Source organism: Cygnus olor, chromosome 3 (genome assembly GCF_009769625.2).
Source record: "Cygnus olor isolate bCygOlo1 chromosome 3, bCygOlo1.pri.v2, whole genome shotgun sequence".
In the NCBI taxonomy this organism is placed as follows: domain Eukaryota; kingdom Metazoa; phylum Chordata; class Aves; order Anseriformes; family Anatidae; genus Cygnus; species Cygnus olor.
This window is the reverse complement of record NC_049171.1, coordinates 104,923,587-104,950,847: the sequence shown is the minus strand read 5'-3', so window position 1 is coordinate 104,950,847 and position 27,261 is coordinate 104,923,587. Positions and strand designations below refer to the sequence as shown.

The 27,261-nt window shown below is 37.0% G+C and overlaps 1 protein-coding gene across 3 annotated transcripts in view; it reads left to right on the top strand.

Moving 5' to 3' along the window:
• The window catches only part of FBXO11 (F-box protein 11), a 73,877-nt gene that overhangs the window by 25,552 nt on the left and 21,064 nt on the right, over nt 1-27,261 (top strand). For 2 of the 3 annotated variants that reach the window (XM_040550739.1, XM_040550741.1), the window contains exons 2-9: nt 11,536-11,663; nt 11,781-11,862; nt 17,761-17,905; nt 19,280-19,409; nt 20,515-20,598; nt 20,682-20,814; nt 26,904-27,010; nt 27,098-27,209. In XM_040550739.1, the coding sequence (XP_040406673.1) occupies nt 11,536-11,663; nt 11,781-11,862; nt 17,761-17,905; nt 19,280-19,409; nt 20,515-20,598; nt 20,682-20,814; nt 26,904-27,010; nt 27,098-27,209 (921 nt within the window). The remainder of the gene's footprint in view (nt 1-11,535; nt 11,664-11,780; nt 11,863-17,760; nt 17,906-19,279; nt 19,410-20,514; nt 20,599-20,681; nt 20,815-26,903; nt 27,011-27,097; nt 27,210-27,261) is intronic. The other variant, XM_040550740.1, reaches the window with a different exon arrangement.

The following is a 27,261-nucleotide window of genomic DNA, read 5'->3' as shown; positions in this document are numbered from 1 at the left end:
TCAAAATCAGTTTAAGCATGTAATAAAAATGTATTTTTTCTGAAGTGGGAATGCATTTAAATACATACATAAATCCCCATGTAAGAGCTCCTAACGATCTGTAATGACAATGTTAATAGAAAATACAAATGGAAATCTAATAACTACTTACAAAAAAGCTCTTAGAAGTTCACTGAAGCAGCATTTCACGCATGATACTGCTTTTAATGGTTAAAAAAAAAAAAGCTCAGTCTGCATCTGACTGCATGTTTCCACTGCAGTTGAAAATGTCAAAGTAAAAACTAAGTGGGCATTGTGCAGCGATTGGTCTGAAAACTGTGGATTAGATTATGAAGTACTGTGGAATGGGCTGGGTAACCAATGCATGTAGAATTAAAACAGAGTGTTTATGTTTAGAAAAACCTAGACTAGAATATTTAGTATAACAATTGTCTTTCAAAGTAAACATGGTTATAAAAAAAAAAAAAGCTTTTTTGGAAGGAGTTGAAAGTAGCAGAGGTAGAAAAGTGAATTAATGTCTCAAAACTATACCATCTGGTTTTATAACTTTAAAAAAATAAGATTCAGGATGTGATTTCTGCTGAAGTCCAAGAGCAGTGTATTAGCTGCTGTAGTAACTGATGGATTGGTGTGGTTGGGAGATGCTTGTTCTTCAGGGCAAGGAAGAACAGAAATCCTTCGTGTGGAGCAACTTCCTTGAGCATCTAATACAAAACCTGTTTCTAGCTTTTCTGACGTGTTTTCTAACACACGTGTTGGGGATGGAAAACATTGTTTTTCCAATTTGTGTTTATGTAATATGTTAGTATTTTAAAACAGAGTAGAAAACCTTTTTAGCTTTATCTGCCAGAGTAGGAGGTCTGAATGTGAATGTTCTGTACAATTTGCTTTCTCATAGCAGCTTGGACCTAGGCAGACTTTTAACCATTACTACCACAGTACTCCGATCTTGATAGCTTTTTCCTTTTTACTGTAGTTACTAACAAAATTAAATTCAAATCAGAAGATGCCTGCTACACTGGCACTGTATAATGTGGTGTCAGCTTTTGTAACCCATCTTAATACCATATATGCTAACAGATACGTAATGTGTAACAAAGAAGGTTCTTCCTGAGCCCTGATGTTGCCTGGTTTTACTGCAGTCCATGGGCTGTTTTCATAGTGACTTCCCTGAAGCTAAACAGAGCCATGCTTTCCTGCTCTTGTCAGGCCCTTTGGAGTTTGTAATCCAAGTAACAGAAAAATAGGCAAAGTCATTTTGAAACATTTTCTGAGTAAATAGTGATCAGATACATCTGACTGACAGCATGCAAGCCTTGCCACAGTTAGGAGCAAGTCTAGTAGTTTGTAATGAGCTTGAATTTTATATTAAATACAACATATTGTTGCCTGGTCCAAGGATAATAGAGGCTTCTTTTCTTTTTGTGTCTTAATTATCACTGAATGGCCTTACTGAAAGTCAGATTAAAAAATAAATATATACTGTAATAGAGGTTCTGTCTTTTTTTGGTAAAGAACAGTAATTTGGGGGATTTAATGCTTTGCTCCCCCCCTTTTTTCCCTTTGGTGTGTATTTAGTATACTGTTTCTAATAATATTGTTCAAATAGTGATATTTCATAATTTTTCATTTCCATTATAACATTTGAAAGTTATGTAAATGTTGATTTTAGTACTTGGGCTGGCGGGGGGGAGGAGGAAGTGATGTGCATGTTTCAGTATCATTGTAATGGTGAGTTAGGGGAAATAGCCAAAAGAGGTAGCAAATCTCATATTTTACCTTCTGCAGTTGACACAGTTATTTAGTGGCATGCTGTTGTACATCTGAAATTGACTATTATTAGCTCAAGGTGTTTTTTCTTCATTGCTTTATGTCTGAGTTACGGGGTACACCTTTTTGCCTCTGAGACTACTTGGTGGCCTTTTGCTCCTTCCTAGGCTAATGGTTGGGTAAGTTGCAACTGTAACCAAATATGACTTGGAAACTTTGCTTGGTACAGTAAGTAGCAGCAGGGATTTATTTATTTTTTAAAAAAGAGAAATGCTTCATAGGGTTCAGAAACAGTACAAGCCAACAGACTATGTCAAAATGTTACCTGGGATCTGTAAAAACCAAAGTATCAGACTATGAGGTTTCCTTGCTTATCCTCCGTTTTCTTACAGTAACGTTAAATTATACGGAGTACTTAAGTTGATGGTTCCTGGATCTTCTTTTTTTTTTTTTTTTCTTCCTTTGATGTAACATCACCCCAAACCAGTAAGCTTTAAAGCACTACCAATCTACTTTTTCTTCTTCCTGCTTAGAGAGGAAAAAGCCATACTGTCTGTACCCCCCTCTTACCCGTAGCACACGGAGCTATATGGCCTTTCAACTCATATGACTGCAAAAACAAAGCCAAAAGACAACTATAATTCTTGGTGTTACTTCCCGATTTAATTGAGTTTTCCTCTTTCTGGTCTTAAAATAGATGAGATTTACCTCTGGATTCTTCAGAGCCTGAACTGGGGTTGTCACAAACTTGCATTGACACTTAATATATATTATTTTTTTAATTATAAAGAGCTGTATTGTTGCTCAAAAACGAATCCCTTGTACTAAGAAAGAAGTCTTTTCCATTATCTGAGGGTACTCTGTGTACACTAAAATCACAGAATCAGTTAGGTTGGAAGAGACAATTGAAGATAGTTATATACTTCCCCAATTTTTCTAGCCAAAACAGAAATTTCTTCAGCAAACTACTTTAGGTGTTATGTAGAATTCTCCAAGGATTACTAAAGGGTCCGAGAAAATTCCTGTATTTTGTGCATAATCTGTCTTAACTTGATCTAGTTGTCCAACAAATCCTGAAATACTTTAGCTTATATCTTATCTTTTTGTTTGCTACTGCAGGACAGATCATTGGTAGGCATTTCAGAAACACTTCTGAAGAGCCTTAGGAAATTCCTAGTTCCATATATCAAAACTGTTCCGTGACATAACTGGGTTTCGCCTGGCCCAGTGTATTGATAGATGCCAGTTACTTCTGATACTGAGTCTCTATAAGGCAGATGGCAAGGATTTCTAAATCTGCTACTACGGCTAGTAGCAGGATGTTTTGCCACCACCCCTTCCTTGTGTCACATTAGTGCTCTGCAGGTGTGGCTTATGGCAAAGAAATCTGTGGGAGGCTTCCATTTCCTGAAAATTTGGTTAAGTGATTGTGCCCTGAGATTATGCTTTATGGGAGTTATGCTTGAATAGTTGCAATAGTGTTTAGTCATACCGAGATTTCTAGCTAGGTGGATTGTTTTATTACACGAAGCTTTCCTGTCATTTCAAGGGGAGTAATGTTTCTCTCAGCCAGATTTCTCTAGGTACCCATGCATTGCAGGAGAATCCTCAGATGGATCAGTTATGGGCCATAGAAAACTTGAAATATAAAACGTAGGTGCATCAAGTAAAATCTGCATTCTCACTGAGTTATTGCTCGTTCCTATACTGTTTTTTCCCAACTTCGTTTTTTTAAGATATGAGAAACACAAAAGGTGGGGGGGAATTGTCAGTTCATTTTTTAGTTGTGGCAGTGCTAAAGACAGTTATTTATAAACTTCTAATTCATTCTTTTTGGAGTTTACGGGTATCAAGAATGTCCAGATTCAGTCTTATTAAATAATGTAACCTTTCTGCTTCATAGCTCAGTGATTATGATCATTAGAAATCTATTGTCTCCAATATCTGTTTTAGATATGATTGCTATGACGTTTTACGTGAAAAAATATCTAGCCTGAGCCAGGGTTTCATACAGGATGGACTTACTGGTTTGCCTTAATGGCTGTTCCATAAAACTAACTGACTTAATTGTCCCTCCTGACCCCAGCCAGCGTTTGTCCTCTTCCTAATACTTACATTTTGGAGACAGGTTTTCATCCTATCAATATTCAGCAATTTTACTAAGGGAAGTGAGCTTTGAAGTGTCAGGAACTGTTGAACCAACAGTGCCATTGAAGTGTATGTGTTCTGGTCATTCTGCTGTTGGTATTGGATAATCTCATTTCTTCTTATCAGGAGGTGGCATCTGAGACAAGGTGGGATGTTTGTTGAGAGGAAGATAAGGAAGAAGGGGTTTGTTGTATTTTCCATAACGGTAGATGCAAGGATGTGGGCAGAGAGTTGCATGCATTCCTGATGGTGCTTAGGCACCTTAAAATACAGCCATAAATTAAAACACACTGGTTGATCAGGACAATTGCTGTGATCAATTGTAATGCAGAATAAAATGGGAATACTTGAACCTCTTTCATTGTGGTTTTGGCTTGTTTTTATTGTTGTCACTGGCTGTGCTTTTTTAATTAGTTGAACATTACTATATTTCAGCTGAAGAGGAAGATGACCTTCGAGACTGGTAACCTTACTTCTCTAACAAAGGAAGCAAATATCACCAGATAGAAATTTAAATTGTTCCAAGTTTTTTAAAAAAGTTCCTTTCTTTATTTGCTCAGAAATGTAATGAGGAAGGGCCCTTAAGCGACTTCCCTATATAGTGCTTAAACACTATATATTCCCGCACCTTTAAAACTTACTTGGCCAGCATTTTCACTATATCATCAAGGAACCATGCACCAAGGCCACGGCTTTGAAAGTGTTGGTTTATTAATGAGGAGTGCATCCAGGAAAGGATCCTTGTCCCTTCTCAGTGAAAGCTTGTTAGAGCAGGAGCCAAGCTGGCTATTAAGCAAGAAGGGAAATTCTCTTAATAAAATACTTGTAAAGCAGCCACCTGGAGATTTGTTTTATTAGTTGGCTGTGATACTGTTATCGGTTTGGGAAAACAGTATGATCTAGAAAAATACTAAAAGAAAAATCTATCTGGTCTGGTACTATTGTTTGAAACCTGCCAGTACTGATTATTAGAGCTGCTTGCTCCAAGAAAGTTTTCCTTGCGTTTCTAAAATGAGTTAGATAACAAGTAACTCAAGTATGCAGGTAGTTCAACAGTTACTCTGTATGCCTAATAAAAATGTGCATGTTACTGTATTTCTTTAGAAATTCTGGCTTTAACTGGGTGCTAATACCTTGGGGTGGAGGTGTTCTGGAAGGAAACTAGAATTTTTCATCAGATCCTTGTTATCATTTCCTGCTTCTGGTGTCTGAAAAGGAAAATATTTTTCATAGTATTTGGAGTGTTTTAACTACTGTCCACGCATGGTTTTGTGCTAGATAGTTTTGGGCTATGAGCTCCGTAGTTAATGAGGCTCAGAGCTGTGAATAGCTGCTTTTGAGTGGTCATACATTTTAAACAAATGTAGCTGGGGACTAGTTGGGGGCTAGTAGACAGTTTATCTTGCCCAGTTGTCACCTTTCACTTTCTCTCTGCTTTTCTCTCTGTGCCAGCTCTAAGAACTTAAGTTTTTGTCGTGTGTATATAAGCTTTATTCAGTATTTTGTTAATGACCTATGTAGTGGGCCTTACAATGAGAAGAGCTGGAGAAAAGGTCAGGTTCTTAGATAAAAGTTAATTTCTGTTGCATCCTAAGAATAACAGGGAGGAAAAAAAAAGTCTCAAGAAACTTTCTGTATAGATGCTAAATCTAGCTATTTTCCTTCTTATTAATATATATATATATATATAGAGAGAGAGAGAGAGAGAGAGAGAGAGAGATGTATTGTAAAACTAACATGAACTTTTGAGCAAATAAAAATAGAATTGAGCATCTATCTGATCTATTCTTACTCTTTTTAGGCCATCATGTTATCTGCTGTGCATGACCTGATTCCAAAGAGTAATAAGCTGTCTCATTTGGATAGTGATGTTTAAAAGCTTAAAATGTAACTTCCAAAAAGATGCTGTTTGTTCCTTTTCTGTGTTGTGGTTCCCCACCACCACCTGTCCTATACATTTACCAATTCTTAGTATTTGTTTAAACAGTAAAACAGCATTCCCTCATCTTGGAAATACTAATCTTAATACAGAAAAAATTCTAGATATTACATGTGCTAAGATTCTTTCATCAAACAAACTTGAACCAATTACAATAAACTTGAATATTGTTAAGAGAGTGAGATATCTTTGGTTTATCATCAGTTAAGAATTTGTATGTGTGCCTAAAACATTCTAGCAGTCAGTAATGGTTATTCTGTCTTGTTGTTCTTTCCATAAGGCAGAATATCCTTATTCCATATGGTGTTCAGTAAGTCTGATCTTTCTGGAGTCTTTCTGAAAGCATGCATTTTTAATGTTAGGTCTGTCCCTTTTCCAAACTGAAATCCTGCTACTCTGAATGGAGATCTGCCTCCGAATCTTATTCTTGCTGGGTCTCTTCCAGTTCCAAGCAGCCTCGACTCTCATGTCAGATTAATCCTTCTCATTGACCTGTGCCATTGGAACCTTACAAAAATGTCATCCCTTCGGTTTTATCTCTGTGAGTCAGGTTGCTTTGGATATTGTTTAAAAAATATTGTAGGATTTAATTAATGATAATTACAACATATTGCAATGTTTATCAAAGTCTTTAGTTTTTGTATTAGTAGTAAATGAGTTTGCAGGTACTTCTTATTTTAATATTAACACTTTCTTTTACCATTAAACCTACTGTTACTGTATATAAGCGTACTGTTTTTCTTTGACTTTTTTTTTTGAAGTCCACTCAGGAGAGGGACTGCTTGACTGTGAAAGACTATTAAAATGATGTTAGATCTTGCTTCAGTGAACTTCTTGCAGTTGGAGTTGATTCATTTTCCTCAGTTCTTGAGTTTTTTTTCTTTGTGGTGGTATACCCAGGCAGTGGCTTTCTCTGAAGCTAAGTTAAATATCCAGATGGCAGAAAAGACCGCTTTCATTCAAGAGCTATCCCAACTCCAAATTATGGTCTGCAATGCATAGTCTAAGCCTTAAATGCTGTCCCGAATCAGTGGGAAAGCTTCCATGTAAGAAGATTTTTGCTCTGATGTAAGGTGTGGAATGTACGCTTTAAATATGCGGTCACTTTTTAGAAAGTGGATACAGTACCTAAAAGTAAGACGTCCCTCAGTTGTTGGGATGTTTCGCAAGGACATGGGATAAGTGTCAATTGCCCTATTGAAACACACACCTGTTTAACAGTTCACTGCCAGATTTTTTTTTTTTTAATTTTAAAGAAAAATGTTGGGTGGGTGTTTCCTTTTATTGTGGGTTGACAATTTGTTACTGAGATGTTCACATTTTTGTAAATATTGTATGTGCAAATATGAAACTTCTGCCATGTATTTCTGTTTTCCATAAGTTATTTTGTTTTCATTCCTATCTTTTTTTTGTATGTGCATCTTCCTTTCCCACTCCCTTAAGCTTCATTCTTCTCATCTGCATTGCAGTTCTAGGCAGTGAAGTAGTGGGAGCTGTCATCTCAGCAGGTTGGCCATATGTCTTCCCCATGGTGTTTTCTTACGGGCCTGGGAATTGTATTGGTTTACATCTTAGTTGTTATTTTCAGGTTTTCTTCTAATTAGAAAGTGCTCGGATTTTCTGTCTTAGTTAATAGCTTATTTCATTCAGAAATTATACCAGCTACTTAAGATTGCGTGTGACTGACCTTTATCACTGTTAAAATTTGTCTGATGGGCTAGATTAATCATCACTTCATTCAGAAAGCCTCAGTATGGATTACTTTGTTTCAGAAGTGTCCTTCTAGGAGCTGCTCCCTATTCACTAGGTGTTTCCCTAGTTTAAAACTGATCGGTTCGTGGTCACTTCATCTGCCAGTGAGTACAAAGCTCTCTACATTTCCCGTTACCCCCCATGTTTTGGGAATATATGGAAAAACAGTACAAAAAAAGTGAAACTGTAATGTTACAGACATTAAACTAAGTAATTCAACTCTACAGAATAGGATGTGACTTTCCTCTCTTGATGACCTCCACCCCGGTATTTTTCTGCTAAGGATGTATTTCTGGTGTTTTTGTTTTGTTTTTTAAATAAATAATTTTAAAACTTTCATGAGCCCCACTCTGTTTTAATGAAGGTTGCCTTCATTGCTTGAGAAGGCTCTTGGAAATCTTAATGTGTAAGAAATGAAACCACACGTGCATACTTTTTTGTGAAGAAAATGGTATGGTCATGATAAACTTTCTCTTGAGGTGCTCCGTGTGTCTTTTAATAAACTATTTTGAAAGTCCTTTATTACTTTTCATGCAACTATTGTAAGTTACGTTCTAAAAAATGTTAATTTTATGTTCTTTAACATACACACTTAAAAGTAAACGCTTCATAGCATTTGTGGAAATGCAAGAGTCTTGCTTATAGCAGTTGACAAGAGTGGCAGATTAAACTTTTAAATAAATGCTATTTTCTTTGAAACTATTTTATATTCTTAATTAATACAACTAGTGTAAAGTATACAGGTAAATGTTTGAGAGCAGACTCCAGCTTAAATTAATCTTTTAAAACTGTAAATGTATTGACTTAAAATTGTGACAGCATCTGGCAGTCATTTCAGCAGGTGTGTACACGAGGGCATTGATATTACACATGCTCCCCTGAATTTGTTTAATGACTTTATAGGACAAACACTTCTAACATCAGCAGATGTTGATAATGCATTTTATTTATGTCAGTAGATGCAGTAGCTAGTACCATTGCACATTAAAATTGGGTTTCTCAAAATGATTTGTAGGCATTGAGGCTCTGTATTTTAAAATTAACTTCTCTTAAAAAAAAAAAAAAAAGAGGATGTCTACCATGCGAGTGTTTTTAGGGGAGGATTTTCAAGATGTTTTCTTAGCACAGAAAGTTCCCAGGCAAAATTGGGTGTTGTCATGTTACTCCTTTATGGAAGGGTAACACAGTCTTCAGGAAATAGTACATCCTGAGAACTATTTCTCTGAGAACTTACCCTGTAGCTGTTCTACTCTGTTCGGAGTTGGAAATGTAGCATTTGGAAGATCAAAAACAAGCAGTGAGATTACTTCTCTAATGGATCACTTCAAACTTCCGAGTTTCCTGATAGTTACTTTAAGTGAAACACTGTGGGGCACATTTGGAAAAATATTAGCAGTTTCTGAACAATGTTATTGTTTCTCTAATATTAGAAATCTTTCTGAGGGTTGGGCCAGCTCTTAGTGAGTGTGAGGAAACGAGGCATCTCATCCACTCAACTCTTGTTAACATTCATCTGCAGCCAGTGTATTAACGTATCCTTCAGGTTGGAGGCTCTTGCTTTCTGAAGCACTCTTTTGCCCCATTAGCTGCTCTGACAATGCTAAAGCAAACAGGAGCAGCACCTCTGGTGGCAATGCCATGCAGCAGCAGGAGGAGTGGGGACTGTTCCCACCCTTGCTCCGGGCACCCTGCTGCTTCCCACGCTCTGCACATTCACACTTCCCTCTGGTGCACTCTCATCTTCCTCATCTGCCTTGCCAGCCAGATGGGAGAAGGAAGGTTTTAATTCTTACAGTACCTGCTGTGAATCTGAGTGAATGCATGCATCTCTTAATGTCATCTGTGCTAGAAGAGGGATCTTCGAGCAGGACTTGTGCCATCCTCCTAAATCTCCTGCAAGAAAATGAGTATATTTTCTTTTCTGCTTAAGCAGTCTTTCAGTGTTTCAGTCAAATTGACCTTTACTTCCATTCTCCCCTGCCCCCAGAGGCTTCTGTCTTCTTTCCAGTGGTAATACGTTTTGTTCTCAGTAGCCTTCATTGGTTTTCTTCTAAGAACCCCACTGGGGTTTTGACATTGCCCTCTTCATCACCTACTGAAAGATCAAACCCGTGCTTCGATATTTTTTTAATTGTTTATTATGTTTTTTTTACTGTGTTCCATGTGGCAGTTTTGAACTATTGTATTTACCATCACGAATGGGGGAAGAAAGATCATGCATTTGTGACAGGTGGTTTGTGTTCAGTGTGAAATGGGGAAAGAGGCTTAAGAGAAGACGCTCAAAATCTCCAAATAGCATGCTTCTGGTGGTATCAGCAACAGAATTCATACTTACTGTATCAGTCCTTCAACAGAGAAATAAGGGGTGCAAGTAGTGATGCGCTCAAATGTTCGAACACCTTTGGATGCAAGAGTTTGGCGTTGAAGCGGCAGCCAGGAGCAAGACTCTATATAATCGAGGCCTACTTCAGACTCCGCTGCTGTTACTACGTGTGAGGGAAGCTGGGAGCTCTCTTGTAACAGGCTTTCTATTCCAGCTGCTGATACAGTGCGATTAACTTGGCAGCAGTATTTTCTATCAGAGATGGCAAAGAAACTTAAAATTCGATGATTGAACCTTGGGGATGTAGTTAGTTACCTGTAAGTTGTCAGTAACATCCAATGGGAGCATGATGCCGGAGGTGGGCTGGGCGCTTCACAGGAACATGCGCTGAAGTTCATGTATTGGTGGTGCTCTGTGTGATGAAAAAATACTTCAGAGATGGAAGTCCTCGGCTGCTAGTGAGGTCTGCCCTGTAAGTAGCAGATGGGGTGGACGGAAAGTGAGCTAGCTGAAGTTAAGGAGTTGTTGTTTTACTTTTGTTTTTTATTACAAGTTTCATTTAATGTCCTTAAAAACATGTGCTGGTGCTGCAAAAGGGGTGCTTCTTCCCTGTTGTGTGATCTCATCCCCTCCTTGTGGCTGTGCTGAGCTGTTGGTCTGGTTGAAGGATAAGCATGGAGGTACTTCTTGAAGGCTTAGTTTTCAGGTGGATTAAATAACTGATGACACTCTCCTAGATTGCCTTAAGCTTATTTTGCATTTGCCACCAGCCTTTTGTCCCACCAGATTTTTGTTCTGGCCTTTGTTAAATTATTGTAACTTTGTGTGATGCTAGTTGTAGGAGATGTAAAGATAAATAGTAATTCCTTGCTTGTTTAGATATGTTACATAATTTTATAAACATTGGAAACTTAAGTTTTTTCATTCATTGCTTTCAAGTGATACTCATCACACTTTCTGTATTTTTTTTTAAAAGAGCAGGAAGAGGATATACTTTTTATATAAGAAGTGTACTTCAGGCAATCAGTGTATGCCCTTAAAGCTACCTCTAGCATTATGTCTTCCTTTTCCCTTTTACTGAAGAGTTTGTATGCTGGCTGGGGCTATTCCTGGAATATTTCGGAAAAATCCACCGTGGGTTTTGAACTAAGTACTGTATTTACTAAGGGACTTCTTGATAACACCTGATTAATAATTGAAGCTCCAGTGGTATTCATTATGATAGTGTTACAGAGGTGAAAAGTTTGTGGTAATGAGGTAATAGAATTGAATTGGCATAGTGAATAACATGTTTGCAAATAAAGTGAAATTGTATTTTTAATTGCTTTTTTAAAAAGTAGTTTCTGGTATAGCTGCTGTGTATATATATGGGTAGCACAGGTTAAATTCATCTGTACTTTTGAATGTAGTTTTGTATTACTATGTATATTCCACACTTCTTCAAATGTTCACTGTGCTCTAGCACTTCCCTACCCCCCCACCCCCCCCCCCCCCCCAAACGGAATGGGTTTATCTAAAAACTTCTGTAGTGTTTTGTTTTTAAAAAAACAAACAGAATTGTAGGGTTTTTCTAATTAAACTGTTTTTTTCTTGTTGTTGACAGATGATGATGTGCCTGCAGATATGGTTGCAGAAGAATCAGGTCCTGGTGCACAAAATAGTCCATACCAACTTCGCAGAAAAACTCTTCTACCTAAAAGAACAGCTTGCCCTACAAAGAACAGTATGGAGGTAACTTTTTTTGTTTTTTTTTTTTAACCATAGTTCTTGCCTCAAGAATAGGCAGCTAATTTGTACTTTTTGTAACTTACGTAATGACTGAATTAATCCTTATTTATTTTGTTAAAGGGTGCCTCCACTTCAGCTACTGAAAACTTTGGTCACCGAGCTAAACGTGCTAGAGTATCTGGAAAATCCCAGGATTTATCAGGTAATAACTGTACAAAGATTGGTGGGATGCGCTTTGATACCACTACCCCTCTAACCCTCAAAAAAAAACCATTTTTCCTTTCTGTTCTTGAACTAAGAAACTGCAATGGAAGAACACCTGGTTTTAGTCTGATTCCTAGAATCTGGTCCTTCAGTCTGCCTGCTCTAGTGCAGGTGCAGGTTGTGGTGTTTGTTTTAAATTTGTTTTTTATTCCTCTTAAGTGCTGTGCAGATATATCCAAGGTACTCTTAAAAGTAATAATGGTGCAGCATTTGGACTAGGTTTGTTTACGATTTCTCATATTGTTCCAGCATATTGTTTGGAGGTAGAAGTAGTTTTGGTTTGTCATTATTGCAATTTTCAGTGTGTGTGTGAGAAATTATTTTAAAAAATAAACATATATGCACATATATGCACATGCACAAAGTATGTGTATTATGCGTACTGTGTGTACATATGGGTGTATTTATGTTCACACGTGTACATGTATAAGCACACACATACTACTTGTTCATTTTTTCTGTATCCTTTTTCAGTCTCTGCTTCTTCCCCTTTTTGTCTTGTACACACTAATTCCGTGAGATCTGTTGTGACTTCTCCCTGAAAAATCAGTGCTAGCACTTGCCAGCTCCTGTTTATGTAGTTTCTGTTGCTTTCGGGGAGTGTTGGGGGAAGGGTATCTTTTAGTCCATGTCTATCTTAACCTTGTGAATTAAGCCTGAGGTGCTGGCATGAGAGACTGGTCAGTTACGGCTTCTGTTGAAGTCTGTTCCTTCTGGCTTCTCACCTTCTTGGTAGTGTAGATTTCTATTTCAAGCTGTCTGTCTTCTTTTTTCCCCTTTGTTTTATATCCATCCCCCCTTTCTGGCTTTCTCTCTTAATTTCTGTAACTAAAACCCATTTAACCTTAGATTTATGTCCTTGAAATGGGGAGAACCAAATGAACATCAGCTTTTGTCGTTTTACTTCCAGTTTCACTTCCTGACTTGATACCTAAAGCCTGGTACAAAGTCTGTTGCTTTTCAGTTTCTCAGTTTCTCTTGCCAGTTCCTGGTTTTCCTTCAAGGCTATTTACTTTTGATACATCCTTTGTTATGCTCATACCCACCTCCTTGCTTTATTGAAGGTCAGTAATTTTACTTAAGTCCTCTGGTACAAATTACATTGCAACACTAATTTCCAAAGGAATTTTCCACACATTTCCTGTATGTTACTCTTGTTGCATTACTGAACTCATCTGGGGAAGGTACTGAATTGTGGAAGCTTCTCCAGCATGGAATTATCAGAGGAATTGTAAACAATGATTTTCTAACTATATTCTTAAGAATGTATTCAGACCAGTCACAATTTGACAAGAGAGGATACTTGTCAAACCACTTTATATTAATCGCTCTTCCAGTGTGGGTGATCATTACTTTATTTTCCCCTTTCCATTTCTTGAGATGTTCCTCTAAATTTGTGCAAATACTGATTGCCACAAGGTTTTTCTTGCCTTTTTGTTTGTTTGCTCTTTGTTACCATGGATAATGATAGCTATTGTGACTGAGTGTGAGCGTGAAGTTTTCTGGAACATCACAAGTGGAAATGGTATATTATCATTTGGAACATATAACTGTTTATTTCACCTAGAGTTCTAAAATAAAGGCATGGGACTAGTAATGTAGGGATATGTCTGGGTGGAGAACCATTCCTTCTTGTATGGACTCTGAGTTGAGGAAAATTTGGGGGGAGATGAAAGGAGAAATGCTAGTCAACCAATGTATTCAGCTGGATTAGAGCCAGTAGTTGGAAAAACAAGAGTATTACGTATTTTATTACTGATTTCAGCCTTACTGTTTCTGTGAAAGTCGCTATTTAAAATTTTTAATGTGTTCTTCCTGACAGTATTTCAGTCTTTTTCTGGTGATTTCAAATATTGACAAGTTTTTCTTCTCTGCAACTGTGTCCTCAAATAGTCTTGGTAATAGACAGTATGTATTGCAATCCTGAGACAGAAAGATTAATGCATATATAAGAATCTTGATAAGAAAGTTGTACATTATTAGAAAATATGTGAATGATTTTTCACTTAAACACCTTTAAGTAGAATACCAAGAAATGAAAAAAAAATAGATAAGAAGAAGATATGCTTGAGCTGTCTTGCTTACATCACAAGTAACTGGTGAACCTACAAATTTGTTATTTGTATGGTATCTGAATAAAAAGTTCACTGCTTTTAGATCTTGTAGATAGAAATGCTTTTATCATATGCTGATATTCATAGTACTTCCTGATTTACAGAAAGATTTTAAATTTGGTATGTTCTGTTTCCTTACATAAACTGAACTGTCTGCTTCCACTTAACATGATTTCTCAACCTTCAGTACCACTTGTCATTTTAATCCATCGACACACTCTTCCTTTTTGTTTATTACTGTGTAGGGTTTTTTTCTCTCTCACTACATCACCATATTTGCATATTCATTTTATACTGAGCAGTTCATACTGGCTTTTAATCGTTTTTGGAAGACTTGAGTTCAGGGACAACTTATTTCTTTTCGATGACCTATGGAGTTACAGTAGATGCTGAGACTCTAGGTTGTTGGATCACTTATTGTTTATTTCTTACATCAGATACATGCATAGCTCGTGGTTCACAGAACTTACTAACTTTTTTTTCCTATTGATTATAAGTTATTTTTCCAAGATCACTGCCCACCATCTTTTCTGACAACTATTTCTTATTAAGAAAACATTGAGTGCCTTCTTACAGAACAAAAGATATCTGTCCCTATCTTCTCTTTTAAATGGACAAAAAAAAGTATCCATACAAGACATAATTTACAATTCAGGATTCACAGGATGGCATTCTTGATCTCTGTACAACAACTGCAGTTCAATTTCAGGCAGCTTTTCATGCCCTCATCTTGTTGCTGTACTAGTTTCTATCTACTAAATGATTAAAAAAAGGAAACTGAACTAGCTTCATGCCTATCTTGTGGAAACAGAATGACTCAGCCACCTTTTTTTCTAATTTTCAGTTGTCTAATATATTAACACTTTATTAAAATCATCAATATTGGAATCTATGTGTCAGGGCAATGGTAAAGATTGGTGGTAGCCTCTTGCACTTTGTGTTTTTTAACACTTCATTATGTCAACAGGAATAAAATTAAGGTAAGTATGAAATGCATACTTACATGAAAAAACTTAAATAGCTTTCCAACTACCAGAAGTAGCAGCACACTAATGATTCTAGTTTGGTCACCAGATAGGCTTTTAAAACTGAATTGGACTATTTTTGTGAACTGGGGAGAACACAAATGCATCCTTGCTTTGACAAAGTACTAAAAGATACCAAAGCATGAATTTACAAAACAAAACCATGGGGTTCTTTCTTGGACTCAGAGGTATTCTAGGTATTCACATTAAGAAGTAGCCAACCTTTTTAAATTTTACTGAAGAATTCCACCTAGTAACTGTCACTGTCTCTGATATGTACGCTGAAATCACTTAAACCCATTTTTGTAACTGAGCAGAAAGGCAACTTAAAATTTCATACTTCTAAAGGACTTCAGGTAAAGGTGGGAGAGGACAGCAAACACCTGTAAAAATTGTCGTCTTCATTTTGCAAGCAGTGTCTAAACTTCCAAGTAGATACAGCCTGAAAAATTGCAAGGTGTGATATTGTTGGTTTTGGTTTTCCCCAAGAATTTTTTTTGATACCTTCAAAGTTCTCCCATCTCTCACAGTGGGGAAATGCACCTGGATTTCAGTCGTTATTGAGATGTGACCTAGGGAGGAAAATGAAATACGAACTGTTGAGCAATGGGAGGCACTACACTAATGAAATTCCCCCCCTCCATACAAAGTTAATCAAGTCCTAATATAGGTAAATTTACCGGAGGACGAAATTCTGAAGGCTGATCAGGCAAGTAACTGATTGTCTTGGGAAGAAGATCACGTCGTATGCCTCAGGGATTTGTGTGTGTGTGTTAAAAGCCCAAGACAGGTCACGGAAGACCTGTGAGGATTTACTGTCTTGTGTTCACAACATTACATTTCAGCTTGTAAGACTATCTCCACATCTAACTGGAAAGCTACCAGGAAAAGATGAATTCAAAAGCAAAGCCCAGTTATCCTGTGCTGCATTTCAAGGGTAATTAGGACTGTAGAATGAGTTGCTGCTGCCTGCTTGATACAGAAAAAAAAACCTTTATGTCCAGTGGAAAAACACCTTCTTAAAAAGTAGCACTGATTGCACGGGTAATATTTTTTGATGATTCGTAGTTGTATTCACTTCAAGGGTTGGTGTATGGTCTGCAGATCTTGGTCTCTCAAAGTTCATCTTGAACATAAGAGACTTTTCCAGACTACTTGCTTATTCTTTATTAGTTCTGGTAGTTTACTGGCTTCAGCCTGGCTCATAAGAATTTTTATTATTATTAATAAAAATAAATGCCTTAAACTGGCATTAGTAGTACTGCTGCTGACAAGAACTGTCTTGTCCAGCTTCTGGATATCCATGCTAGTGGTATCCATGCTAATGGTTCTGTAGCTTGCGAATGAGCTACAACAAGGAGCTGATCCAGAAAAATGGTAATTTGGAGGAGAGCAGGTAAGGATGAGGAAGAAAACTTTTTTTCCTCTGTCCATGATCAATACTACAAACTTAAAAATATATTTTGGAAGAGAATAGCAATGAACATAGGGAATAGTGAGACTTTGCCTTATGCCCAGCATGGATTTTTGTTTGCTTAAAGTGGTGGGTGCATACTTAGAGCTTATGACTGTAAGTTGTGTTATTATAAAGACCAGCAATCAGTACATTGTATAAATTATCCTTCTAGCATCTCAGAGGAAATCAATATTTGTGAATCACTTGCTACACCATTGTATGAATGTCACCCAAAGAACAAGTTTAGGGGAAGTCACTGGAGAGTCAGTAACATTTCATAATTTCTACTAAATGGTCTGACCACAGATGTGAGTATAACACCTAGGGGGGCACGGGGACAGACACACAACAAAAACACACAAGTGTGCTGCAGCTTTAATCAGTTCTCTGATAGTCCATAGCTTCTAGTGATGTCGTCTGTAAACCACAGCTTAACATCTTTGCCAAAGCCACAGTCCTGGTCCTTGCAGTTCATGTATTCTCTCCCTTCTAGCTGGAAATAACTTAGCTGTTCATGCTGCTTTGCCCGTGGAAGGCTTGGGGCTTACCTTGTGTGGTGTCTTGTTTTGTTGGGGGTAGGGTAGGTAGGCAAATCTCATTTGGCAACCATTTTTCAGAATCTCACTCAAATTTGAAGTGACCATGAGACAGAAGGCCTACTAGTCATCGTCCTGTAATAGTCAAAATCATTGTATTGCTCCCTTGGTTCAGATGTTCTAGGAAAAAAATTAATAATGCAAGGAGCATTACATGGATATAATTGCATTATGAATGTAGCAGGAGCTTTTAATGCCATGCATAGAAATCTAAAATTTGGAAGCTATTCTGTATGGCTTTGCCTGAGAAAAGATTCTAAAGACAACAACCAAGCAAGTGACCTTTGCAAACAGAACATCCCTGTTGTAAGGATACCTGACACAGAAGGTCCTTGTGAGAATGCAAACTGTATAGATGGTCTTTTCTGTATAAAACTGTCATGTGTGGCAATGGTAATAATAGATACAGTGGCTCTTCATTACTGCAATGTGTTTAGTAGCTGGTTTTTGTCAGTCTGTAACTTCTACCTGACTCCAGAGTCAACCATTTACCTCTTTTTGCCTTTAGATTTAGATGAAGGGATTTAAAATCTGAGATTTTGGAATTCTCATTGGGAATGTTGCAAATGGCAAGTTGGTGATTTATTTTGATTAGAATTCGGGCTGGTTAAATATGTCAATCTCACATAGATTACTGTTTAATAGCAGCACCTGCAGAACAGTATCTTCAGGAAAAGTTGCCAGATGAAGTGGTTCTAAAGATCTTCTCCTACCTGCTGGAGCAGGATCTCTGCAGAGCAGCTTGTGTGTGTAAACGCTTCAGTGAGCTGGCTAATGATCCAATTTTGTGGTAAGTGAAAAAGCTATTCTTCATTATCTAGAGAAAATATAAGATGTGCTGCATGAAATGCTGTTACAATAGAAAAATTGAAATGTTAGTTAGGAGTTGCAATTAGTTGAATTAAATTGTATTTCAATATATCTCGTTTACACAAGTATTATTTTTTACTTACAAATATCTGTGTGTGTTAAACAGTAAAACTTCTGATTATCTAGTAGTGTAGACAGTAGTTGGCTGCTTTAGAATTCAGTGAGGTATTCCTTCAGTAGCCACTCCTTCCCTTTAAATTGTTCAGGTTTCTGTGGGAATTCTGCCTGAGTCAAAAAATAAAATTAATGTCTTGATGTTAAGCGCTAGTGTGTCTAGTGTTAGATATTTTTATTTGGTTTTGTTTTCATTTTTTGTTTATTGCTTAGATACTGAAGTTGTTTTCCCACATATGAATTCGCCCCACCCCTGGGTTACTGAGAGCTTGAATAAATGGGTTCTAAATTAACATTATTTCGTAAGGGAAAGTAACGTGTTTCACATGCTAGGGTTTGGTGTGGGTTTTTGTTTTTCTGTTTAGTTTTGGATAAAGATTAGGACGAAAAGAACAAAGCCTGAGTATGACATCACAAAAGTGATGTTTTTTTCTGTCCTAAAGACAATTTTGGGGGTGTCCTGTTAGCTGAGTTAAAATTTCTAAGATTTGGTGTCATCCTGTAAAACTAAATATCACGTCCAGACACTGCAATTGTTTGAATTCTGGCATTAATCAAAATAATCCAATTGTTGTGCTTGGTGTGCTATTTTCTTTTTAAATCAGTGCAATCTGTTCATTGATGAAATTTCCATGATGAAATTCCATTGATGAAATTCCATCCTTTTGAGATACAGTGCATCATTGGTCTTCTGTGAATGTATTTTTGTAGCTTTTTTTGTCAAGGTGAGGATGAAGTAGTAGCTCACTTTGTCTTAAGTTTTGTAATTCTTACTATGCTAGCTTTCATATGCTATATATGCTCTCTCTATATATATATATACACTATATATATATATTCATATATATTCATATTTCATATGTGCAGTTCATGCACAACTGGACTCCAATTCCAAAAACAGTGTAGCTAACTAAGATTTCTCCCTGAATTGAAATTACATGTTGAGAAACATGGTCATGTGGATTCTGAAACACATTTCAAAAGCTATTTTACAGAAACACAAAAGCCAGTCCAACAGAGAAATTGTTTTGAAAGTGTTTCGAAGTGTTTGTTACTGATTGTGGTCAAATTCACTGTCACTGACTGTATTAAACAATTTTAATTTTCTGTGTGGTATATTAAAATGGAGGAGTTATGAGTAGTACACTAATTTTCTTTCCTGATTCACACTTCTACTCAGGAAAAGACTGTATATGGAAGTATTTGAGTACACACGTCCAATGATGCATCCTGAAGCTGGTAAATTTTATCAGATTAATCCAGAAGAATATGAACATCCAAATCCCTGGAAAGAAAGCTTTCAGCAACTGGTAACAGTAGTATTAATTTATATTCCAATTTCAGTATGGTGTGTAAAAGCAAAAACTGACTTCTGAAATATAGCTGACTATATAGTAATGACTTGGTTTTTGGAGTTTAAAGTAAGTTTTTTTCGAATTTAAAGTAAATGAGATGATGAGACTAAGGAGGTGGGTAGAGATCTCTCTACCCTTATGCAATAAGGAAATATCTGAAGTTATTTCCTGTTCTGAGGCACACTTTAGAGAAAGATCATGCTTAAGTGGAATGTTTGAGCATCCAGCTCTTCTCTCTTGGGTTTTGTTCATGTATTGCATCAGTGAAATTCTGTGGAAGAGATTGTCATGGTCTGTGGCTCACAAATAAGCTTCAAGTATATTGTTGTTATCATGTATATTTTTAAGCCTGTGTGCATGCTGGTTATGAGATTCAGATGCTTCTTCCACTAGTAAACTGAGCAGTACATTATTAACATCACTTGGGCTTAAATGGTGGCTTACAGCTGGTGTGATTGGAGCTAAACAGATTACCTTTAAGGCATGTGATTGAACCTCTAATCCAAAATATCAAAATACTATAAGAATGGCTTATATTTGAAAAATGTAGGAAATGGAAATAAAATATCAAAGCGAGTCTGTTACACAACGCAGTGTACGTTGGTTAATGAACCGCTAAAGCTTGTTGAAGACAAACTTGGTATCTGAATCAGATGTGAATGTATACAGGATTATTTTTTCCTCACCACATAAGTGCAGTTTGTTCTGTGGCAAGCAGCTATAAAATCAAAAGATGGAAATTTGTGGAGTTCATAAGGTACGTGAAGAGCTTACTAACAAATTTCAGTTACTTCAGATGCCTCTGGCTGTGTAAGTGAGCTAGCTGATCACTCACTCTTTTAAGACTCAGACTTTGGTTTTGATGCTGCCATTTTCAGTTGGGTTCCCTAATGTGGGAGGTCAAATATGACCCTTAGTTCCCAGAACTAACCATTATCAAGAAATGGCTTGTTAATTAGGGGATTAGTAGATCCCTTGTCGGTATGTACATGAGGTGTCTGGCTGTGCATTCAGATCCACCTATCTGCAAGCTTATCATAAACTATTTTGCCTGTTTCAGTACAAAGGAGCACATGTAAAGCCAGGTTTTGCTGAACACTTCTACAGTAATCCTGCAAGATATAAAGGAAGAGAAAATATGTTGGTAAGTTTCTAAAGCAGTTATTTTTAAGAATATTTGTATACCTTTTTATGGATCTCTCTCTAAACTTCTTACTCTTCTTTTAGTATTATGATACCATTGAGGATGCTCTTGGTGGAGTTCAAGAAGCTCATTTTGATGGACTTATCTTTGTTCACTCTGGTATATATACTGATGAATGGATATATATAGAATCTCCAATCACCATGATCGGTGCAGGTATTTAAACTGAAAACATCTTTGTCTCAAAGCATGACTTGTGTTCACTACCACCTTCATTACAAGATATTTTTGTATATTAAATATCTGGTATAAATGCCAGTTTGTTGTCTTGAGCATAATGAATAAATACGTTCTGTACAAGTGTCACTAACAAAAAAAATGGCTGATGCTTTGGACTGAAGTACTATTATCTGCTTGTTAGTTCTTGGAATAACTTATTTATCTCCTTTATTTCATTAGGAGGAAAAAAAAATTGAATTTGTCAGGAAGTATATTTGGTTATGACTACAGTTGAAATTTTCAGTTGGTTCTTATGAAATTTGTTTTTATATCTTATCTCCTGAGTAAAATCCAGTAGTGGGAGCAAGACCAAATTAGTATCTGTCCTATTTTCTTAAGCATCGTAACTCCATCTTGACTTAGGAAATAAGAACATCTAGCAGAAAGATTCTGAGACTAGAGGTTTTTGCTTTGTTCATTTCTCAGCTGTTCCTTCTAAAGAAGAATCCTGTACGGAGTAGTAAATAAACTCTTCCGTATTCTAAAAGTCTTATGTAGTTAATATAAAATAATACGCCTGTCTGCAAATTGTGGTGCTAAATTAGCAATTTGCTTCTCCTGTCCTTACTGTGAGAATGCTAATCCTGAGTAGTACAACGGAGTGATAAGAACTTTGATTCTCTTTATCTGGTACAGATCTCATTTAAGAGGTCTTCATTGTCTTTGCTCCTATAGTGACCATAAGCGAATTGCCAGCTCTGCGCTTTTTTTTTTTTTTTGGAGATAAACATGGTACTGTCTTTTTTCCTGACCAGAGAAAGTCCCTCCTTTTCAGGTATTTTTGTTCTGTATACCAGCTGTTTTGTTCTTGAGTGAACCTCTTTCTGGCACTTCTTGCCTGGGTTTTGCTGTCTTGGAGTGAGAAATGCTTTGACCAACTGAGTAAGATTAAGACTTAATACTGCAACAAAACTTGTCCGTGCAAATCTGCAAGGTGCAGCTGAATTAGTGTGTTGGTTCAGGACTGCATTTCAGTACTAACCTCCTGAACTTCTCCATTTAAGGTGCTCTGGTTTGTGTTGTGGAGAGGTTTTAGAGCACAAATGAGATTTCTTTTGGATGAGGCTGATCTAAGACATGTTCTTGGTATACACTTGCTGCAATCTAGTAGTCAGTGTGCATTCAGTCAAAGGGACCAAGCCGTGACTAATCTAAAGTCAGTCGTATCTTCCCTCACTGTCCTGCAACAAACATGGTATGGGTGCCTGCTCCTCAGCAATACTGATTTTACTCTGTAGGTTTCACTACCGTTGTGCTGCAGTGCTTGTCTAAAGCAGCCATAGCTGTGGACCAATATCAAAGTACTGACCTGGCTTCTGCTTCAGTTAAGGGATGACAGTTATAGTTACTGATACAAATAGGGCAAGAGTCTTTCAGTGTTTAAAATCCAGAAAAAAATGGATCAGTACTATTCAAAGATGCAAAATATCTCAATTACTTCCCTCGTGAAATTTGAAAGGACATCTCTGATACCTGGTTAAACTTATGCATACTTTCAAGTCTGAAATACCCTCTGTTTCAGTAATTCCCTTCCACTGCAATTAACCTCAGTTATTCAGAAAACAATTTTAACTGCAGTTCTTTACAAGCAAGGGATTTGCATTGTGTTTTTGTAATAGAATAGCTGTCTTGAGGAACAAAATCTCTAAGTAAACGAGAAATGTGAGATGTATTCGTTTCAGTTTCTGGCACTGCTGTCTCTTCACTTCCTCAGACTTTCTGCACTGAATGGTCAGTAAGATTGTAGAGGGATTCAATTTTAACATGTCTGAAAAGAAAACAAAGCGAACCACTAAGCCTTGGAGAACTACCTCCTCTCAGTTCAGTCTGGTATGCCTTTCAGAATGGTGGGATTAAGACAGCACCAAATCTCTTTGCAATTCTACTCAATCTTCTTTAACGCTTGCTTCTGTGGACTTCTGAAGAAGCACAGCATTACTAGTAAGGCAGCTTTACATACTTCAAGCTTTCAAGAATTTTTTTCTTTCCCAAATAAGCAAAATTTTCTTGTAGAATAATGCCTGGTATTCTATGTTTGCTGTTCTGTTTAGTTTTGGTGTTTAAATTTGTTAAATCTAGGGGAGGTAGTCTGGTTCAGAAGGAAGCCTTTAGGAGTATTACTGTAGTTGCAGAATCATAGAATATGCTGAGTTACAAGGGACCCACAAGGTTCGTTAACTCCAACTCCTGGCTCCACACAGGAACTACCCTACCTATAAATTAAACCATGTCTGTAAGAGTCTTGTCTAAACACTTGTAATCAGACAGGCTTGGTGCTGTGACCACTCCTCTTGACTGGCTAGCAGTGATGCTTACTGCATTCCCAGAACATGGTTGGCCTTTTTGACTTCCAGGGCACACTGTTCACTCATATTTATCTTGCCATCAACTAAAACTCCCCAGATCCCTTTCTGTGGGGCTGTTCTATAGCCTCTGGTTCCCCAGCCTGTATGTATATCCAGAATTGCCCCATCCCAAATGCAGAATCTGGCACTTGATCTTGTTAAAGTTCATGAGGTGTGATTTTTCTTCTCAGAGTAGTCAGGCATTGGAATGGGTTGCCCAGGGAGGTGGTGGCGTCACCGTCCCTGGGGGTGTTTAAGGAAAGGTTGGACGTGATGCTTAGGGACATGGTTTAGTGGGTGACATTGGTGATAGGGGGATGGTTGAACCAGATGATCTTGAAGGTCTTTTCCAACTTTAATGATTCTATGATTGCCCAGCCTTTCAATTTGTTGAGATCTGCCTGCAAGGCCTCTCTACACTCAACGGAGTCAACACCTCCTCCTAGTTTAGTATCATCTGCAAGCTGAGTTTGTATGCATTTGAGCCCTGCGTACAGATCACTTTTTATAAATGAAGCCTCGAAGAGAACTGGCCATAAAATAGAGCCCTGGGAAACCCCACTGGTGACTTGCCACCAGCCTAACGTAACCCCATTTACTATATCAATTTGAGCCCAACCCATATTATGTACTTGTCTAGCTGTATGCCAGATGTCTTGTCTGGAAGGATACTGTGAGAGACAGTATCAAAAGCTTTGAAATCTAAAAGAAAAAAAATCCCATCTACTGGTTTCCCTTGATCAACTAGGTAAATAACCTTGTTGTAAAGGAAATTAAATTTACTAGTAATGTGGTTTATCTGAACTCTCAAGTAGGAGGCAAGAGTAGACTGTCTCTTAGGAAATGGATGCATCCAGTTCAGTGGACAGAAACACCTATGAACTTCTTAAAAAATAAATTATATTGTCCAGGGTTTGGAGGGGAAAACAAGTGGTGGGGTAGGGAGTCGGATATATGCAGGAGTACAGGCCTTCCATTGAAGTGCTCAACTCACTCAAGATGAGAAACATCTTGTCTTAACTGTTTCAGCAGTTGTCCAGACAGGTATCTTGATCTGACAGTCTTAGCTATATATGTTTTTCTGTATTTTGGGAGATACAGCTTTCATTTTTTTCCTTTATTTTCCACTTCACTTACGTAATGTGCAAGTAAGTGAAAAAGGGATTGTCAAAGGATTTTTTCCAATCATGAAAAAGCAGTAGTGACAATAATAGAAATGATTGTAATTTTAAGGGTAGCAGAATCTAAAATCGTGTAGACTGTCATAATTAGATACTTCCTGTGTTCAAGAAAGAACTTCAATATGACTGAACTCTTCTTTAGATACCTGTTCTGTATCTTTGAATTGAAAATGTTTTACCCAAGTTTAGAGCTGTATCCTTTTCATAGATTTTGTATGCTGCAAGATCTAAAATGATCTCAGCATTTTTTGCCTGATGTGATCGAACAGGGTCATAACAAGTATTTCCTGTAGAATCTAGTGTTTTTATTCCTATTAATGTACTGAAAACTTCCTTTTTTTTTTTTTTTTTAGGAATTTAATAATTCTGAGGCAACATCCAGTTAATTCCTTTAGGCAGTCTCTTATCATAGGCTTTCTGTTAAATTATTTTTAAATTGTCACATCTTGGTCCTTAAATTGAGAACCAACTCTGATCCTGTGGGGTATTGTCTCCCTTAGACTATGGCAAAATAGAACTCTTAAGAGCAGTGTTTTGCTTGATTATAACACTAGTGGCACTTTTCTTTCTTTTTCCATTCTTTTTTTTTGGTTTCTCTCTTGTAAAGTGTTCTAAGCCAAAAGTTAAAATGGAGATGTTTGTTTGAATAATTCTTTTGCAAAGATGTTGCAGAGTATTTCTTTGATGCATTTAGAATAAAATCAGTCCTTGAACATGCCCCTTTCCCTTTTCGGTCTTTTCCTGGTGGGACATCTAAATGCACTGGTGTTACTAGTTGGGATGTTCCATACTGGACATTTTGGGACCACCCAAACTCAGACCTGTAAGTTCTCTTCTGTGCTAAGAGGAAGGAGATGCCTGTAGAGAACCTCAAGCAAGAGTATGGCAAGCACTTCCAAATACAATTCCACAGATCCATCTGCTTTGCTTAGGTAGTGTTTCAGAGCATCCAAAGTACAAATTCTCCTTGCTCCCTGGGATTGAACACAATTCCGATATTGGTTTATGGCTCTTATTTTCTGCCATGGACCACACTTCATTTTCTAGTTTTAGTTTGGCTGCAGTACTGTGGGGCCATTCTTTCTCAGGTGCTGAAGTGTACTAATGTATATATGTCAATGCATTTGTGTGATGGAGAAAAACAGCTAATAGAAATGTTAACAGGTCACAGCAAAGTATTTCGTGTGACAACATACAACCTCTTTTAGGTATTGGCTATTGCTAAGTGCATAGTGGTGCAAAGAGCTAGATTAGACTACCTGAAAACATTTGCAGCTCTGCAGTAGTGAAAACAGAGATCTGGCTTTTAAGTAGTAAGAACAAGCTGGGTAATTATGTAAATATTGCTTCATTCTGACTGGCACCTTTCTGCCTGAGTGCTAAAGAACAGGACATACCACTTGTCTGTACCTGGTGTCAATAGACAACAGAAAAAGATCTGCTGGTGAGAAATGCTGTGAATAGGCTCTTCAGTAAAATACTGATATGAGGGCAAATATCTGTCACACTTGCATATCTCTTGTTTCAGAGTTGCAACTCCAAATCATTCCCATAGCTTGCTCTAATATGTGAAACTTCCATGTTTTCATTTCATATATGAAGGTTTCTGGTTTGCATATTTCATGTGCAGTTTTGAACTGGACAAACTCTTGCTTGTGAATGAGTATCACTGAATTTATGCCACTGTAAGACTGTTAACTTGTGCTCCCTCTGCTGGCTTTTGTAATACCAATGTAAACATTATTTTCCCTTCAGATTGAGGATAAAGAATATAGCAGAGCCTTGCTGTTAACATATGGGAAATCAAATTCCAGATTGTGGGAAACTGTAAATGAACTATTTTGAAAAAATTCTTTGTATGTTTTCAGAAGTAGAGTTCAGTCTAGTTATGTGAGATTTTCTTGTAAATGAAGAAATGATTTAAACATTGAATCTTACGTTTGAGAGGCATTGAGGGGTCACATGTAGGTCGTGAACAGCTTACTAAGTAGATGCTTAAATTGGTTCAAATTAGTGGTGGAATGTATGTATTTAGCTTTAATAAAAGTTTAGAATACCAAACTAAATTGTATTTCATAACAGAATTACAGTGCATCTAGACTAGTATCTAGACTGGAATCCAGGTTTGTTGAACAGTTTCTTCAGTTTGTATTCAGAAAACGTGTTGGTATTTTGTAGCTACTGTCTTTGTTTTTGTTCTTGTACAGGTTTTCAGTTTGTGGTTTTCAATTTTCCTAGAAATTCTAATAAACTAAACTCAGAAAAACTAGCTCTATACAAGAGAAGATCTTCTCATGTTATTAAATAATAAAATGGTACAAGATCATTTAAGACTAGTTTCTCCATTCTTTGAAATTCACTGTTGTCAAGGTCTTCTGACATCAAGATTTTTGTGCCATGAATCACATTCATTTTTCTTTTGTTGTTGCTTTGAATAGAATTCTGTAGAATTCATTTTCACTGACATACACTAAAATGTAAATTTCTTAATGTTTTACAGCTCCTGGAAAAGTAGCAGATAAAGTTATAATAGAAAACACTAGAGATTCCACCTTCGTTTTTATGGAGGGTTCTGAAGATGCCTATGTTGGATATATGACAATCAGGGTAAGAATATCAAATTTGAGTGGAGCTTTTAAAAATTTCGTTTCAATGCCTGAACCAATAAATATTATATTTGTTTTCCTTTTTCAGTTCAATCCTGATGACAAATCTGCTCAGCACCACAATGCACACCACTGCTTAGAGATTACCGTGAATTGCAGTCCAATTATAGATCACTGTATTATTCGAAGTACTTGTACGGGTTAGTGGGCTTTTTATTGTTTGAAATTAACACTCTGTTTAAAGTTGACTAA